This window comes from Myotis nattereri, assembly GCF_964212035.1.
Source record: "Myotis nattereri genome assembly, chromosome: 9".
Classification (NCBI taxonomy): domain Eukaryota; kingdom Metazoa; phylum Chordata; class Mammalia; order Chiroptera; family Vespertilionidae; genus Myotis; species Myotis nattereri.
The window spans coordinates 8,131,990-8,151,751 of record NC_138084.1 but is presented as its reverse complement, the minus strand read 5'-3'; the positions used below and the strand labels follow the sequence as shown (position 1 = coordinate 8,151,751).

At 35.1% G+C, this 19,762-nt stretch overlaps 1 protein-coding gene across 1 annotated transcript in view; it reads right to left on the bottom strand.

Moving 5' to 3' along the window:
- Window positions 1-6,494: 6,494 nt before the first annotated feature.
- The window catches only part of QSER1 (glutamine and serine rich 1), a 59,701-nt gene continuing 46,433 nt past the window's right edge, over window positions 6,495-19,762 (bottom strand). Inside the window, exons 10-13 of the mRNA XM_081100421.1 lie at window positions 16,258-16,355; window positions 9,984-10,136; window positions 8,878-8,973; window positions 6,495-7,866 (exon numbers count right to left, since the gene is read on the bottom strand). Of these exons, the coding sequence (XP_080956547.1) occupies window positions 7,726-7,866; window positions 8,878-8,973; window positions 9,984-10,136; window positions 16,258-16,355 (488 nt within the window). The 3' untranslated portion in view covers window positions 6,495-7,725. The remainder of the gene's footprint in view (window positions 7,867-8,877; window positions 8,974-9,983; window positions 10,137-16,257; window positions 16,356-19,762) is intronic.

The following is a 19,762-nucleotide window of genomic DNA, read 5'->3' as shown; positions in this document are numbered from 1 at the left end:
TTCCTAGCTGGTTTGGCTCAGTATAGAGCATCGGCTCACAAGGGTCTCTGGTTCCATTCTGGTCAAGGGCATGTACCTCATTTGCAGGCTCGATCCCCAGCTCTGGTTGGGGGTTGTGCACTAGGCAACTAATCAATGTGTTTCTCTCACATCAATGTTTCTCTCTGTCTTTCCCCTTCCCTTCCTCTCTCTCTCTCTCTCTCTTTTTCTCTCTCTCTTAAATAAATAAATAAATAATGATAATAATAATAAGAAGACATCAATCGAAAAAATATCCTCAGGTGAGGATTAACAAAAAAGAAAAAAATTTAAAAAGAGACAGTTTGCCATTTTGAACTACTATGAGGCCACCTTGAAAACATAAAACTGATTCCAAATAAACTCTCATTTATATATTCACCCATCTATCCAACACATTCCTATTAAGTTCCTGTTGTGTAAAAGACATGCTATTGGAGATAGAGGACTAATTGAATACAGACCTTAAGTACTCCATAATTAACTGTTGATATCAGACATGTTTCTAATTGATCTTATACTAGTGTCACAAGATGAACTAAATACTGATGGGTTTCTACGTGTGTAAAATTAGCTGCTTAATGATTTTGAGCGTCTTGCAAGTTAGTAAAAGATAGTAAAATAATGTGGTAAGGCCTTTCCATTCTTACTATTTTGCTGTACCTCTTTTGGTGCTGCCAAACTGAACCACTTTGCATTTCTCCTAACATTCCAGTCGACCAAGAACATTAATAGCTGAAGACTTGCCTAATTTAAGGAAGAGAAAAACATCCAGACTAATATCACATGACATGGGAGTAGAACTAGTTTAGTGGCAACTGAAGCAGAAAACATTCTCCTGAATACAGACTATCATGTGGTCTTTCTTTTCTTTTTTTTTTTTAATATATTCTATTGATTTTTTACAGAGAGGAAGGGAGAGAGAGAGAGAGATAGAAACATCAATGAGAGAGAAACATCGATCAGCTGCTTCCTGCACACCTCCTACTGGGGATGTGCCCGCAACCAAGGTACATGCCCTTGACTGGAATCGAACTTGGGACCTTTCAATCCGATGCTCTATTCACTGAGCCAAACCAGTTAGGGCTCATGTGGTCTTTCTTAACCAGCTGTTTAAAAGTCCTTCCAACCTGAGGGTTGGTTTCATCATTACTGCTTCCATGAAGCCTTCCCTGACTGCCCCAAGTAAATGAACTCTTCACCCAAGAATGTTGCTCACAGGGAGTGCACCTACCAGAAACTTTCATTTACTTTTACCAGGACTTTTTCTCTTAATTATTCTATTTGAAGAGTCTGAAAACCCAAAAGACAGGAATGTGAAATCCTGGTCCCTGGGCTCTCTCTTCATGAGGACAAAATGTGAAATACGATGGCTACTACATTTCACTTTTTTATAAAATACCAGCATTCTTGTATTATATAAACGCCTGGTATTGACATTTTCTCCTGATGTTGCAATTATTGCACACTAAGGTCATTAATGCTCTTATTGCAAAATCCCAGTGAATACTTAACTGTTTTTACCTTATTAATGCTCCCTGTAACTTTCCATTCATATATTCAGTTATTCATCAAATATTTAATGAAACCAGATTCTGCACTAGACACTGGGAATGCAATAGTGAGCAAAATACACATGGGTCCTATCATCAAGGGCTGCTAGGATCCAGCACAAGAGAGAACAACAATCAAGCAACCACACAAAGTGTGGTGAATGCTCATCTAATCTAGTCCAGAGGGTTAAAATCTAATCTGGCTAACAGAAGTGACGTTAAAGTGAAATCTGAAGAATTAAGAGATGGAGGAAGAATAGTTCAGCTGAGGGAACAGGAAGGACTGGCGGCAAGAAAAAACATGCACATTTAAGGAACTTAAACTTTATTAAGAATGGGCCACATAGAGGAAGGGCAGTAAGGAGGAGGACAGTGCTTAGGGGCTTTGTAAACTGTGATAGAATTTGGGTTAAAGGCAATGAAAAAAGTCCATGGGAAGGTTGTGAGGAGGGAAGGACAGGAAAAAAAGTAATTTTGGCTACAATTTAAGAAAAACATTTCTATTATGTCCATTATTTCCTATTCTATTTTCTAACTGATTTTCATTGTTGCCTTATTCTAAATACTTCAAAGAGCTAAGTTAAAAGAACACTTATATTTAGTTCGGGTATAAACAGTAAATTCTCCATGTATCACAGATAAATATGTAAAACTTAAGTTATTTTTGCAGAGTAACTTCTTGACTCCTGATTAACATCACAAAATAGATAAGGTTTAACAATAGACTAACAGGTAATTGTATCTTCCTTTTATTTGAAACCATTCAGTTCTAAATTATTCATTTTAACTGAAGAACAGATATGTACATCAACTAAAATGATCAATAATCTAGTTTCTATTCCACTTTGGAATGTCCTTCTTAATTTTCATTTAAATATGGTATCTCTAAAATTTAGGAATTTAAAGCCACACTACAGAAAAGGGCAAATCCATAAATACATAATCTTGCGATTTATCCCCATATTGGGAACTGAAAGTGTGGGTTAGGCTGATGTCAAAGACCGAGTAGAGAATGGTTTGTAATTTTTTTTACAAGTTCATTTTTATATTCTTGGGCTTTAAGAACAAAAATTATGAGTTTTATTATTTTTCTGCTAATAAAAACATTTCCACATGGAAAACAAAGAGTAGCAGTATTCCCTTTCAAATCTTCCCTGAGAGAGTCAGGTTAAATAACTGAGTTTCATTGAGATACAAAAATTTTTTAAAATGTTTTTACTGATTTCAGAGTGAGGAAAGGGAAGGGATAGAAACATCAATGATGAGAACCATTGATTGGCTGCCTTCAGCATGCTCCCTACTGGGGAATCAAGCTCTCAACTTGGGCATGTACCCTGACAGGGAATCGAACCTGGACCTCCTGGTTCATGGGTCAGTGCTTGACTACTGAGCCACACTAGCCTGGCTACAAAGTGTTTTTTAAAATACTAAAAAAAGAATGTAAGCCCTAGCCGGTTTGGCTCAGTGGATAGAAATTCAGCCTGTGAACTAAAGGGTCCCAGGTTCGATTCCGGTCAGGGGCACATGCCCAGGTTGCAGGCTCGACTCCCAGTAGGGGTCGTGCAGGAGGAAGCCAATAAGTGATGTTTCTATCTCTCTCTCCCTTTCCCTTCCTCTCTGAAATCATTAAAAATATATTTTTTTAAAAAGAACTACATTAACAAAGCAAGTGTAGTATTAATTTCTATCATTTAGTTTTGTATGTGAATATATAGTTTTGAATAGTGGCTGTATTCTAAAATATTTTGTGCAAAAATACTAAAATGAACAGCAATGTCAGCAACCAAATGGAGATAAGTTACAGAATTTTAAAATACTTTTTGATAGCCGGAGCCGGTTTGGCTCAGTGGATGGAGCGTCGGCTTGCGGACTGAAGGGTCCCGGGTTCGATTCCGGTCAGGGGCATGTGCCTGGGTTGCGGGCGCATCCCCAGTGGGAGATGTGCAGGAGGCAGCTGATCGATGTTTCTCTCTCATTGATGTTTCTAACTCTCTATCTCACTCCCTTCCTCTCTGTAAAAAATCAATAAAATATACTTAAAAAAAATACTTTTTGATAGAGACCATTGATTAAAGTTTTAGTTTTGAACTGTGTAAAATAAATCAAGGAATAAGGTCTTATATAACCAAAACTAAAACATAGCAAAAATGCTGACAATATTTTTGCTTGAAATATTTAGTATTTTAAAATATTTGAAGGTTAAGGCAGCATCTTATTCTGAAAATTAAAGGATCAGTCAGGACACATTTCTTTTTTACCTTTTAATATAGATAATAAAAATATCTTGAGAGTAGCAGTTACTTCTAGCTTTGCTTTATTTTCAAATAAAAAATTAGGTGAATTAATGGATTCATACACCTTTATATGTAGAAAAGGACTAAAAGAGTTCTACCTTAAGACAAACTCAGTTATTTTCTGATATTGTCTGCTGAGGTAGTATATAATTAATCAATATTGACTAATTTTAGAAAATCATGGGTGGATCATATACCACCTATACCTAGTAACTTTGTTTAGGACTCTACATGATATGTGTTGTACGAGAAATCTGTAACATGATGATGCTTTAGTAAAATACAATACCTGTTTTCAAATATTAAAAAATAGACCAAACCCCAAACATTCTGATTTTGTTGTTTAAAAAATTGCTTTCATTTAATGATCTGAGTTAGTAACAAACAAATGTACAAAATTATCTTTCACATTTTCATACATTGTATTATGGACCACTTAAAACTCTGGATTGCAAATGTAGGTTTCTTTGTATCCTTAACTTCAATTATTGCCACTTATAAATAAAGGTGATTTACAAAAACATGCATTTGAGAACACAGATGCTAAAAGTTGCACATGGAAGTTAATGTACAACCAGTAGCGTACATTGTTCATTTGTGCAGTTTGTGTCGATGCAACTGACGCAGAAGCAGTTATCCTGGGGATTTTTCACTCTAGTTAAATAACATTTTTGGGCAACAGATGAAAGTACAGTTTAAAACAAAAACTGTATTCTACAAATACAATAAAATTCACTTGTACAGCTGAAGAAACTTTTGGGACCCAAAGCTGATTCAATAACCCTGCTGGTACATTGGTTTTATGGGTATATTGCCAAAGTCATAGGTTGGAAAATAGCTGAAAATAAGTATGTATAGTAAAAGGAAAGTGAGACTAAAAAACGTGAGGAAAGCTTTGAAAATAGTAGTAATGTATGAGTCATCTATAATTTTCATTTTTAAATTTCAGAAACTTGGAAGATAATCTGAACATTTTCTAAGCCGTTTAAAATTTTAAGATTTTTCCATCATACTGTTTTCTAGGCCACTTCCCCAACCACTAATCTGCACTATAAACAAACACCAACATATGACTTTTTATATTAAATTGTTTCCAGATACCTGTAGGTAAAAAAAAATCTAATCTTCCTTAAACATGTTTTTCTAAGTTGTGGCAACATGTGCTTTACCCCTCTTTAACTCAATCTACAACCTGAAGTTATTTCTATATTATAAATTTTAAATTCCCTGGCAAGTAATGTGAATGTTACCCAGCTAGATATTTATTCAGCTTCTTAAAGGACTTATATATGGGTGTCATAATTGTCCCACTTTCCCTTAAAGCCCAAGTTTGATGTAATCTCATGTAATATGGATTACCTGAGAAAAAAATGGTACAAAGCAATGGATCTACTCCAGGCAGTATTATAGACTTGGCTTCTGATGTTATTGAAAACACTTGTTTTATTACAATGAATACAACTGCAAACAGTTTGAGGACAACTGCAGTTGAAAAGAAAATGGGTGGTTTTCTATAGGAAACATCTGTTTTCCATGGACCTTGTGAAGAAAATGTGGCTAGTGATTTCAAACATGTACTTCAAGTTACCTAAATGCAACACAGCTTCTAAAAAAATATAAATCATCAGTGATTCAGGCAAGAAAGCTGGGGGAGTAAAGATGTATACTTAAACACTACATTAGGAGATGTAGTTACCTACTCTGTACTTTGAAATGAAAGAAACCAATTCTGTCCAGAGTCAGTACCAGAAAGAGATATAGCTGCTTCCTACTCTTCTACATAACAAAATTAATTTTATGATGCTTTCACTTGCTGATAGTTTCTTATTTGAACTATCAAAAAGAATCTAGGTTATTTTTGTTTTCAAAATAAGCTGCCTGGTGTTGTTTTTATAAAACTTTCAGAAATGAAACATTTAACCTTAGAGAGAAACTTTGATATTGAGTATCTTGTCTAATGGCAGGTACAAAATTGTTGAATTAAGGATTATTGCTTTTAAAAAGATAACCATCAGAAATAAATATGTAAGGTTAACTCAATACTCATTTTTCACTCAATGCTACGTTTTATTCCCAAATCAAGTCACATGTTACCTTCAATTCTTTGCCAGTTTACTTAGGTTTTTAATTATAAGAAGTTAGCCTGTTAACTCAAAATGAAGACAATAGCAATAGCTACATAAGCACGTCTTATTTGGGCATTGAGCAGTAACACTGCTTTCTTGACAGGACTTAAGGCACTAAATGGTAGTAAAATAAACAAAAGTATGATGATTAACAAGTTCTTTAGAATCCTAAAAAAGGAGATCATTTAGAAGGACACTATTAAATCCTTTTCTCAAACAAATAAGGCATCCTGTTGGCAAACACAAAAAACACAAGGTCATGTTGAACCTAATACATTCACTGTCTCTCAGCTAAAGTACTTGACAAATTGACAAATTAACTAGCTATGATAGCATGTATAAAGGTTGGAAAGGCACCAAGGAGAGCTCTACCACTTCCAGTTCTGAGAGTCAGGTAGGCTGTGTTTAACACTGCATGCATGTAATCTAATTATAAATTTTATTCTTTAAAATGTATAATGTGGTTAGATTTTCGTTTCAACAAATCAGTTAATCAAATGCTTGTTTAGTAAGAAATTTATTTTCATGAATCAGAAAATTACAGCAGTGTCTAACACAACCCCATTATAAAGCTAAACTAATTCTAGTACTGAATGCATATTCTGGATAACACTGAAGCAAATCTGTATAAACAAAAAAGGTTACCTCAAGATAGAATTCACAATTGAAATTCAACATATAACTAAATAAGATTTACTGAAAACGAAAAGTGTAGTACAGGTACATCAAACAATTATAATCACAACATTTTCCTTGTGAAAAATACAACTATTAGTGAAATAAAATGTACAACTGAAGTTTTTTTCCAAAGGAAAAAAAAACAGTATAAAGGAAAATACTTTTCTTCGAGATAAGGAAGATAGTATGTCATTGTTGTTGTTTTTTTATCACAATTTGACACAAAAAGCAGTCATAGAATTGCACCAATTCCACATCCAGTTTCCTGAACATGTTAAGAGTAAAAGGAGTTTGTAAAGCAGAATGCAGTTTCTGAATTTTATATTTTAAATTGATGATATTCTCATACAGAATGTCATAGCACACCAGATCTGTTTACACATGTACAATACTTTCTGTTTTGTGGCCAGACATGAATACAAACATGATTTCTGCCACCTTTCTATCATTCTGGTGTTTAGTCAGAGTCAGGAAAAAATAATCAAGCTACTTAAGTGTTACCTAACAATAAAGAAAAATATTTAGTGCATGCTTCATCATTTGTCAAAAAACATTTCTGAAAATAAAACTCAGTTACCAAATGGTTTACAAAATAGAAAAATCATTCATTAGGATAAAAATGTGGTGGGACGTAGGTCCATTTTCGAAGGACTGACTTCCTTGGCAGCACCACTATCCTTCAGCAGAGGTCAGGATGCAAGCAAGTTCTATGGCCAGAGCAGGTGTGCCTGCAGGAGATCACTACTTGACATTTGATTATCCAAGGCTCTAGACCAGCGGTTCTCAACCTGTCACGACCCTTTGGGGGTCGAACGACCCTTTCACAGGGGTCGCCTAAGACCATCGGAAAACACATATATAATTACATATTGTTTTTGTGATGCTTTAATTATCTTCAATTTGTAACAATGAGATTGGGGGTCACCACAACATGAGGAACTGTATTAAAGGGTGGCGGCATTAGGAAGGTTGAGAACCGCTGTTCTAGACCAACTTTGATCACTCCCTCCACCATTTCATTAGTGCTACAAAACAGATGAAAATTTTCTGGAAATGTTAGAAGCATTTCTGCTGTACATGATTTAGAAGTTCTCCAAATTTTTCAAATAGGTCTTCTACCCATTTTACATTTTTCATACAAAGCTGAACAATTTCTTCTTGTCCTAAATCTTCATTTTTCTTCTGCACAGAAGAGATCTAAAATAAAGAGAATTGCCACATTAGCTTATACATATCACTTTATAAGCTCTTTATAAAGACTATTTCTATATCCTGAAAAGAGGATTTATTAATTCACCTGTAAGTACTGATCTTTTTTTTAAAACCCATCCACGGAGAATAATTATTTCATATACATTTGAATGAAGTCTAATCCTATCATTTTTGGCTCCATGGGAGAAAGGAAGAAGGCCAGGAAAAGTGGTTCAAACTTTTTAAATTCCTTTCAGTTGTATTAAAAGCAGAATGACAAAATTTGAGGTCAATATTTCCTTTAAGATAATGTAAAAATAGTGAACATATTTTGCATGACCACCTTTACTTTCTCCTTTGCTAAACAGAGGTTAGATTTAGAACATCTTTCGAAACAGACCATTATGAAATCCATTACATGTAACTGTGAGTAAACTTAACCCTTTCTAATTAAAAACAAAACAAAACACCTGATAGTACTGTCTACATTTAAACCCTGAGCGAGTTAATCCTTATATCCCATCCACAAAGTGGTACTATTGTCATATATAATTTCTAAGCAACCTAAATTATGATACTTAAAAGTTACAATTAAATGTTAACTATCATTTCTTCATGCCAAGAACAAGACCCCATTTCTCTATAATTGAAAAGGATAGGGCCATTCTAGTGATAAGGAAAACAGTGAGAAATATGTGACTGAAGTGTATTAAAACAGGATCATTATACATTGAGAAGAAAATATAATCAAGTACCATTTATTATGGCAATGTAAGCCAAGCACCCACAACCTAAAACATTACCACTTATAGCTCCTTTGAGAGGCGGTGAGCCTCAGATTAATCTGAGCACAACACAACAGAGAGGCTGGGAGCAATAGTCATTACTTATAGGAGAATATAGAGACATACATTTTTAAGCAATTCTCTTTGACACATTAAAAATACTATAGTTACAGTCTCCTTAAAGCATGGAAAAACATACATTTTGTTTTTAAATAAATGAAAAAATAATTACCTCGTCTTTACATATCAGATAAACATGATATTTATAATGATGGAGTGAATGATACAAAGAATATAGCTGTATTTTCTCTGGATCAACAGCAAACTCCTATAATAAGAAAACAGTTTAGAGATATATTTATTTCATGGAGCACCTGAGCTAAGAACACTTTTATAAAAATGCTAGGCTAAAAGTTTCAAAGGAAATATTAAAAGTGACTTGTATGGCTAGATATTAGCTCGTATTAATAAGCTGCTATTAATAAGAGGCTTATTCGAAATAATTTAAATTTTATTTTTAAACCTTCACTTTTTTTCCTGAACATAAATATACACTATTTCAAAATATTTAACCATTATAGAAAAGTTTAAACAATGAAGATATAAGATGATTTATAAAGTAAAAGAATCCTATAATTTCTTGGTTCAGAGATAAACAAGATTAACAAAATGTTATATATTTCTCATGTTTTCCTCCATGTATAACATATATTTCTATAACTTCTTTTTTAGCCTAACTAAAACATGGGTCTCTATCTATTACATACTCCATCCCCAATATAAATTAAATGGCAGGAAATTTTGACCCTTTTTCACTGTTGTATTCTTAGTACTTAAAACTGTATTTGGCATACTACAAGCACTAAAAAAACCCCAAAAACTTTATTGAATGAATGAATCTATCACTTCTTTTTCTGAATAGGCATTAATTTAGACCATGCTTGAAAATGAATCAATTTCAATTGTAACAATTTTGCAGATATGTGGTCAACACTGAATCTTATTAAATGTGTGCACACTCATTTATCTGTATGCATTTGTATCCAATGACAAAAAAAACTATAAAATATACATTCAAGCATGGTATATTTCCTTGCTTACTAGGCTATTTAGAAATTTTCTGAGCACTTACTATATGCCAGATACTGTGCTAGGTAATGGAGAGAAACAAAGAATAAGACGGAATCCCTGCTTTTTAGGCCAGAGTGGCTCATTCCTACCTGAAAATAATTCAAATTTAACAACAATATAGTAAAATATTTGCCTGCCTCAATGTTTTAATTAGAATTATATTAACAACTGGAAAAGGTATAATAACATCAATCAATATATACTTACTTGTGCAGATTTAATGGTTGTTTTAGAAGTCCTTAGAGTTTTCTTATTATAAGCTTTGCCATTCATTTTGATTTTAGAAACAGCAGATCCCCCACTTTTTGCTTTAGAGTCTCGAGTAATTATCGTTAGTTCAGGAAAACTTTCCAAAGCATTCTTTAAAATAAAGCAAAAATAATTGACATCAGAAGAAAACTAATTTACACTCCTTATAGCTACTCAAATTTACTTTAAAAAATATATAAACGTTTCCATACATGTACATAAACACACAAATATATATACATGGGGAACACTGATTGGGTGTGGCATATCTGATATTCAAATACACACATACGTGGGAGTGTTAAACATGGCCAGATTCTTTGCAGCTCCCCTCCCCATCAAGATGTGAATCTTAACTATATTTATGGTGATCATTTTGCAGTATAGACAAATACTGAATCCTTGCTATACACCTGAAACTAATATAATGTTGTATGCAAGTATACCTCAAATAAAAAAAATGTAGATTCTATTTCCCCATCCCTTGTATCTGGGTCAACTTTATGACATGCTGTAAGCAACCCCACATGACACTGTGGGAACCCCTGAATGAGGCAGAAAGTTCTTTGCAATAATGCCTTTCTGGTTTCAATGTAGGGGAAAGAGGGACATATACAAATGCTTTTAATTTATGATGGGGTTATATTCTGATAAACCCATGCTAAGTTGAAAATACTGTAAGTTGAAAATGCATTTACCACTACACTACAGAGCATTGTTGTTTAACATTGTGATCACGAGGCTAAGTGGGATTTGTGGGTCCCTGCTGCTGCCCAGCATTATAAGAGAGTATCATACCACATATTATAGCCCAAGAAAAGGTCAAAATTCAAAACTCGAAGTATAGCTTCTACTGAATTCATATATCTTTTACACCATCTTAAAGTAAAAAAATTAAGTCAAACCATTGTAAATCTACTTAAGTTTCTTCAAAGCTCTACCAATTGAACCACTGTTAACACTCTAAAACTTGGTCAAGTCCTGGATCAGGGCAAGAAACAAGTGTTGTAATGTTCCTCTGGCTTCACCACTTCTCTTGCTTCTTTTGACTACAGGAAACGCAGTTGTGAGATAAGAGTGTAAAACAGAAAAGGGACAGACCCAAAGACTGAGAAACAGCGATCAGGCTATCAATCCCCAGAAGGAAAGTAGGGGAGGGCGGGGGTAAGGGGAAGAGATCAACCGAAGGACTTTATACATGTATATAAGCCAAACCAATGGACATGGACAACAGGGGGATGGGAGCATGAGTGTGTGGGGCGGGGGGGGATTTTGGGGGCTAATGGGGGGGATGAGGACACATTTGTAATACCTTAACTAATAATAATAAAAAAAATAAAACAAAAAATAAAAAAATATTTAAAAAAAAGTGTAAAACAGAGTTTGATGAGTTTTGTGACCACAATGATACAATAGTTATCACTGATAATTTAGTGGCCATATGGCAGAACCAATTCTAGTCCATTCTTTAAAAGTCACTGGCGTATTTATGCCCTTACCTACTTGGCAAATCATCCTGACATGAAAAGCTACAAACAATAATTGGAGCCTGGTCACAGTGGGCGCAGTGGTTGAGCATCGACTTATGAATCAGGAGGCCACGGTTCGATTCCCAGTTATGGCAAATGCCCAGGGCGCGGGTTCGATCCTCAGTGTGGGGTGTGCAGGAGGCAACTGATCAATGATTCTTTCTCATCATTGATGTTTCTAGTTCTCTCTCCCTCTCCCTTCCTCTCTGAAATCAATAAAAATATATTTTAAAAAAATAATTGAATATTTGTAGCTAAATTTAACTAGTTTGAATAGTTTTTAAAAATTGAGCTACTAGCATCATTTAATATTTTGATACTAAAAGGGTTCAAGAGTTCACATTATCTTTATTTCCCCCCATTATATAATAAAAACTAGAGGCCCAGTGCACAAATTTGTGCATGGGTGATCAGGGCCAGCTGGCCAGGGGGAGGTACTGCGGGAGGTTGGCCAGCTGCGGGAGTGCACTAACCATCAGGGAGCAACTCCTGTGTTGAGCGTCTGCCCCCTGGTGGTCCGTGTGAGTCATAGCTACTGGTCGTTCAGTTGTTCCGCCTTAACGGTCGCTTAGGCTTTTAAATATATAGATTGTACTTCTCATTTGATAAACTGAACTGTTTTATAAACAGTCACAACCTTCAAGGCCACTCTTTTCAAACCCTGTGTGAGTTCCCAAACACCTGGTATTCCCAACAATGCATTTTTAAACAGAGACCCTAATGTTTTTATATATAAGTATAGGAGGGAACTAAGTTTCATTTAATAGACACAATAGAATTTTTACTATTTCCTACCAGAGTGAGCTATCACTAATTTCTAGCTTCATTTTCTTAGATTATTTGTGCTATTATATACTTTGGTGTTTTCCTTATAAAACATGCCCAGGCTTGAATTACTCTTTATAACAAATGGAATTTAAAGACCAAAAAATAAAAATAAATGGATTTTACATTTGGGAACAATGAACACTAGGTCAGTATGCAGATGAAAGGAGAAAACTTAAGTGCTCTTTCTAATAAGCACAAGATGCTAAAGATGACTAGAAGTAAATAGGATTCAGAGGAAATAGATCATTAACTTCAAAAAGCTTTAGGATTCCTAAAATTACCGGGATCATCATGGGAAGTGGGGTTATTTCTAAAGAATAGAAAATAGTTTATAATCTGTTTGTAATATTTTATATCAAATCATTCTAAATTTTAGTACTGTTTGTGTATGTAGCTTAGAAATGGCTATAAATGAAAATTATCAAAATTAACTAATTTTTTTAATTAAATCTTTATTATTCAGATTATTACATTTGTTCCTCTTTTTTACCCCCATAACTCCCCTCCTCCCAGTTCCAGCCCCACCCTCCGCCCTCACTCCCCACCCACTGTCCTCATCCATAAGTGCACGATTTTTGTCCAGTCTCTTCCCGCATCTCCCACACCCCTTTCCCCCCCAAGAATAGTCAGTCCATTCCCTTTCTGTCCCTGAGTCTATTATGATCACCAGATTATTTATTCACTTGATTCTTAGATTCACTTGTTGATAGATGCATGTCTGTTGTTCATAATTTGTATCTTTACCTTTTTCTTCTTCTTCCTCTTCTTAAAGGATACCTTTCAGCATTTCATATAATACTGGTTTGGTGGTGATGAACTCCTTTAGCTTTTCCTTATCTGTGAAGTTCTTTATCTGACCTTCAGTTCTGAATGATAGCTTTGCTGGATAAAGTAATCTTGGTTGTAGGTTCTTGGTATTCATCACTTTGAATATTTCTTGCCATTCCCTTCTGGCCTGCAAAGTTTCTGTTGAGAAATCAGCTGACAGTCGTATGGGTATTCCCTTGTAGGTAACTGAGTTTCTTTCTCTTGCTGCTTTTAAGATTCTCTCTTTGTCTTTTGCTCTTGGCATTTTAATGATGATGTGTCTTGGTGTGGTCCTCTTTGGATTCCTTTTGTTTGGGGTTCTCTGCACTTCCTGGACCTGTAAGTCTATTTCTTTCACCAGGTGGGGGAAGTTTTCTGTCATTATTTCTTCAAATAGGTTTTCAATATCTTGCTCTCTCTCATCTTCTGGCACCCCTATAATTCTGATGTTGGTATGCTTGAAGCTGTCCCAGAGGCTCCTTACACTATCTTTGTATTTTCGGATTCTTTTTTCATTTTGCTTTTCCGGTTGGGTGTTTTTAGCGTCTTCGCATTTCAAATCTTTGCCTTGATTCTTGCGCTCCTCTGGTCTGCTGTTGGGATACTGTATAGTATTCGTTATTTCAGTCCGTGTATGCTTAATTTCTAGTTGGTTCTTTATCATAACATCAAGGGTCTCATTAGTTTTCTTGAGGATCTCACTACATTTATCGGCGGCTTCTAGACAGTTCTTAAGAGACCTTAAAAGTGTGGTTCTGAACTCAATATCCTCCATTGACAGTTTTGTCCTGTTTCTTTGTCTCTGCATTTTTTATGCTTTCTTGGTACACCCCCTAGTGGGCTTTGTGCACAGTCTTGTTGTAGTTAAGCCTTGATTGTTGTCGGCAATACCGGGGGTGATTTGACCTCCAGGCTAACTGGCTATCCAAAATTAACTAATTTTAAAAACTTTGTTTTTTTCTGTGAAAATAAGAATATCAAAACTAATTTTTCACTTGCTTATCATAAACTATTACATAAGCTTTAAATATCTACTGAATCTATTAAATTTCAAGTGGTAGCTTTATTTTAATGCAAGTTATTAGAGAACTGGTTTGATATTTAAAACATGGTTAGCCAAAACTGGTCACTATTAAGATTTAATAAATCTTTAGAAAACACACATCTAAGAATATTCTCTTGTCTCTAGAAACATGGTATTTCCCAAAGGATATTTCATTTGAAGAACAGTTAAGTGGAAAATACTTGACTAGCAGTCAGTAGACCAAATTCTTAGTAATGAGCTTCTTACCAACTTTGGACATTTTTTCCCTACAAGTACCTATCAGTGAAGAATATAGGACTACTGGTAGAGTTTGGTGTCAATTAATTTTGAACTCAGTGTTCAGAGCCTTAATTTTCACCTAGCTAAAATAAAATCAATTTTCACTTTTATGTGGAGTTCAGATAAAACAGTGATGTGAAAAAGCTATACAAATTACCCAAAGAAATTGAAAATTTAAGCCCACACAAAAACCTGCACATGGATGTATACAGTAGCTTTATTGATAATTGCCAGGATTAGGAAGCAACCAAGATATCATTCAGGAGGTGAACAAACTGGTACATTCAGACAATGGAATATTATTTAGTGCTAAAAAGAAATGAACTATTAAGTTATGAAAAGACATGGCAGTACCTTAAATGCATATTACTAAGTGAAAGAAGCCTATCTTAAAAGGCTATACACTATATGGTTTCAACAATATGACATTCTGGAAAAGGTAAAAAGAGACAGTAAAAATATCAGTGGTTGCCAAAGGTTGGGGGGCGGGGAAGATGACTTGACAGAGCACAGAGGATTTTTAGGGCAGTGAAACTACTCTACATGATACTGTAATAGTGGATACACGTCCAAACCCATAAAATGTGCAACACCATAATGTCAACTATGGACTTTGGGTTATAATGATATGTCAGTGTAGGTTCATCAATAATAAGAAATGTATCATTCTGGTAAATGTTGATAACTGGGGAGGTTGTTCGTGTGTATGTGGCATATGGAAACTCAATTTTGCCGTGAAACTGCTATAAAAAATAAACTGTTAATAAAAAGAAAAACTATACAAATATGCAAAAAAATTTATCTGAAGATAGACTCAAACACTTTTAGATGTTATATGTTATACTCTAAATAAGAGCTGGAGAGTTTTTGACAACTAGGTAGCTTCTGTGATAAATTTTCTGAGTTTAGATTAACATATATTTTTATATAAATTAAAATACTTCTGATAACACTAAAAACAACTTATAGTGGCAAGATATATTAACAGATATAATTATATATATCTCCTACCATTATATGAGGATTAATTTTCCTCAGATATTGGCTAAATAAGGCAAGTAAAGGGAATTTCGATGACCATGCAAAGAAAATGCCAATTCTAACTATAGATGAAATGTGAAAAATTTGAAAAGTTTCAAAGTAAAAAAGATTGGTATCCAGTGGTAGTTTATAGGAAATATTTTTGAAACATTTGTGAGTTATTTTATAGAAGGAATACTAGATAAATATATTAGCCTAAAAACTTAATTTAAGCAAAGAAAAGTAAACAATTAACATTAAGAATATGTTTAATAGGAATATAATGAACAACATAAACTGATGGACAAAAATAGATCCAGAAATATAGAAGCATCAAACAGACTGTCAAACCGCAGAGGGAAGGTAGGGGAGGGTGGCAGGGGGTAAAAGATCAACCAAAGGACTTGTATGCATGCATGCAAGCATAACCAATAGACACACACAATAGGGGGTGAGGGCCTGTACTGGGGGGTGGGAGCAGGCTGGGAGTGGCCAATGGGGGCAAAAAGGAGACATATGCAATACTTTCAACAATAAAGAATTTTTTAAAAAAAGAATATGCTTAATAATGAAGACAAGCTAAAGACTCAATGAATAAAAATCAAATTTTTATTGGGTAAGGAAATTTTATAAAATGGAAAATGACTGTCATAAATTTCCTTCCTATTGTATTTAAGACTACGATTCCCACTGAGTTTGCTAATAAATCATCTGAAGAAAATACCTTGAATGATTGATCCAAATGAAGATTCAAAAGAAGTCTCTTTCGGTTATCATTCAGCATGCTATCTATTTTTTTCATATGAGGCAAAAGTAGCTCATCTAAAACAAGATAAAAATTTATTATAACAGGATAAACTATCAACTCAAAAACTCGTTAAAGTTTTTCACATCATTAATATATCAAGACATTAATTTAATTGGCTTATATAAAGTAATGCTTTTGAAAATTAGGACATGAAGTTTTCTGAACAAAAGCTAACTTGAAAAATAGGTTTACAATAGTCAAGTGAGAAAAAAGCATGATCCTAGTATGAAAGGATTAAAAGTCCTAGGTTTTACCTTTCTCCGCCACCAGAATTGATTGATAGCAGTGATTTGACAAGTAAGCAAGCTGTCTGATTTCTCCAGACCTCATTTACCATCTGAACAATAATAGTATCATAATTATTGGAAATTTATTTAACACTAGAGGCACTGCACCGGTGGGGTCCCTCAGCTTGGCCTGTGGGATAGGGCCGAAACCAGCTCTCTGACATCCCTCAAGGGGTCCCGGATTCAAGAGGGCACAGGCCAGGCCGATGGACCCACCGGTGCACGATCGTGGCTAGGGAGGGCTCCAGGGCATGTCCGGTCCATCTTGCTCAGTCCCAACCTGCTGGACCCCAGGAGCAAGCTAACCTACTGATCAGAGAATCTGCCCCCTGGTGGTCAGTGCGTGTCATAGTGAGCGGTTGAGTGACCTTAGCATATCATTCGCATATTACCCTTGATTTGTTCAATGGCCAACTAACCAGCCAGTTAGCATATTAGGCTTTTATTATATAGGATTATAAAATTTTCTAAAATACTGAGTATGATATACTTAATTCACTGTAGTTTGGGGCAAAGAAAAAGTAGGGAAAGGCCCTGTCTTGGTTGCTTGGTTGGTTGGAGTGTCATCCTGTATACCAGAGGAGTGTGGGTTCAATCCCCAGTTAGAGCATGTGCAAGAGGCAACCCATCGATGTTTCTCTTTCTCTCTCTCTACCTTCACCACTCTCTCAATCAATAAAAAAAGCATGTCTTCAGGTGAGGATTAAAATAATTAGTTAACTTAGAAAAAAGTAGGGGAAGAAAAATGATCGAAATCCAGTTTTAAAAACACAAGAGTCAGCATAGTTATATTAAAAAAGGAGAGAGTAAAAGTATAACAAGGATTCCAACCCAAAACTTTCTGCTTCCTTCTTCACCCTTCTGAAATGTTAAGGACTTTTAAGAAAAGCACCTTCAGAATATAAGTTTAATTACTTTTGGTGTTGTATTAAATATTTTAGGCTATTAGATGATTTCTTTTTCTTTCTTTGTTCTTTGCTTTCTCTTTCTCAATAATCCTCATCTGAAGACATGTGTTTTGCTTTTTGTTTTTTAATATATTTTATTCATTTTTTACAGAGAGGAAGGGAGAGGGATAGAGAGTTAGAAACATTGATCAGCTGCCTCCTGCACACCTCCTACTGGGGATGTGCGCGCAACCAAGATACATGCCCTTGATTGGAATCGAACCTGGGACCCCTCAGTCCGCAGGCTGACGCTCTATCCCAGGGGTGGGCAAACTTTTTGACTCGAGGGCCACAATGGGTTCTTAAACTGGACCGGAGGGCTGGAACAAAAGCATGGATGGAGTGTTTGTGTGAACTAATATAAATTCAAAGTAAACATCATTACATAAAAGGGTACGGTCTTTTTTTTTTTTTTTTTTTTTTTTTTTAGTTTTATTCATTTCAAACGGGCCGGATCCGGCCCGCGGGCCGTAGTTTGCCCACGGCTGCTCTATCCGCTGAGCCAAACCGGTTAGGGCCAAAGACATGTTTTTATTGATATTTTTAGAGGGAGGGAGAGTGAGAAACCTCAATGTGAGAGAGAAACATCAATCAGTTGCCTCCTTTACGGCCCCAACTGGGGATTGAACCTGCAATCTTTAGGTGTACAGGATAATGCTCCAGCCAATTAAGCCACTGGGACAGAGCTAGATGATGATGTTTTGTAACATGAATAATCTTTAATGACCTTTCTGAAAATGTATATATAATCCTCCGGATCTAGTTTCTAATTTCAGAGATGAATAAAACCACTCTTTATATATTTAAAATACAAACACAAGCACAGTGACCAGTGAAAGAACACGTCCCCTAATTGAAGATAAAGTCCTTAGTGAGGAACACTTTTTAAGGTCACACAATAACACACCTGATAGTTTTCTTTTATCTTTCTAGTAGTGATTAATTCTATTCAAATACTATGAGAATTACATTAAACAAAAACAACTTTTACATACTTATGGATTTTTAAATATAACCATTAAAATCTTCCCCCCTCATATTATATGGAGAAAAATAAGAAGATAAGCAATATTAAAAAATCATTTAAAATACAACTGTTGAGAAATGACCACTGCTAAGAGATGTGTATTTTATGTTGCAAGAAGCTTTGAGAGTGGAAAACATTTAATGGCAAAAATACCAACCCAGAAATTAAGTATTGTTTTTGTTGTTGTTAATTCTCATTCAAGGATACTTTTCCATTGATTTTTACTTTTTTTTCTTAAATATATTTTATTGATTTTTTTACAGTGAAGAAGGGAGAGGGATAGAGAGTTAGAAACATCAATGAGAGAGAGACATCGATCAGCTGCCTCCTGCACACCTCCTACTGGGGATGTGCCTGCAACCAAGGTACATGCCCTTGACCAAAATCGAACCTGGGACTCTTCAGTCCGCAGGCCGACGCTCCATCCACTGAGCCAAACTGGCTAGGGCTCCACTGATTTTTAGAAAGTAGAAGTGAGGGAGCAAAGAGAGAGAAACATCTATGTGAGAGAGAGACATTGATTGGTTGCCTCCCTCGGGGATTGAACCTGCAACCAAGGTACGTGACCTTGACCGCAATGGAACCCAGGACCCTTCAGTCCATGGGCTGACAGTTTATCCACTGAGCCACAAACCAGCTAGAGCAACTATTGGGTTTTGATCATGGTTCATCTACCACTAACTTGTTAACTTAGGAAATACATTTAATCTTTTTGAACCTTAGTCTACCAAATAAATATTTTTGACTAGACAATCTCTACTCTAAAATGATGTACAGATTATATCAGATGGTCAAAAAAGCATGGACCAGAAATTAGAAGACCTTTGATCTTAATCCTTTGCTACTTGCAAGCTGTGGGCCCTTAAGCAAGTCACTTAACCTCTGATCCTCACTGTCTTTATCCACCAAAATGGATGTCCAAGTTCTTCTGGGATTGAAATGGAATAGCCCGGCAAAATATGTGGAAATAATAAAACAATATGTATTATTAGGCATTACTGTTGAAATATCTGATTATCTTTTGATCTCATACCCGTTCAATTCATTTTGATATAAGGGTAATGAAAATTAGCTCATAAATCCTTTCATTCCTTCTCAAAAAACCCCACAAAAAACAAGTATTGATTTCAGAGAGAGGAAGGGAGAAGGAGAGAGAGATA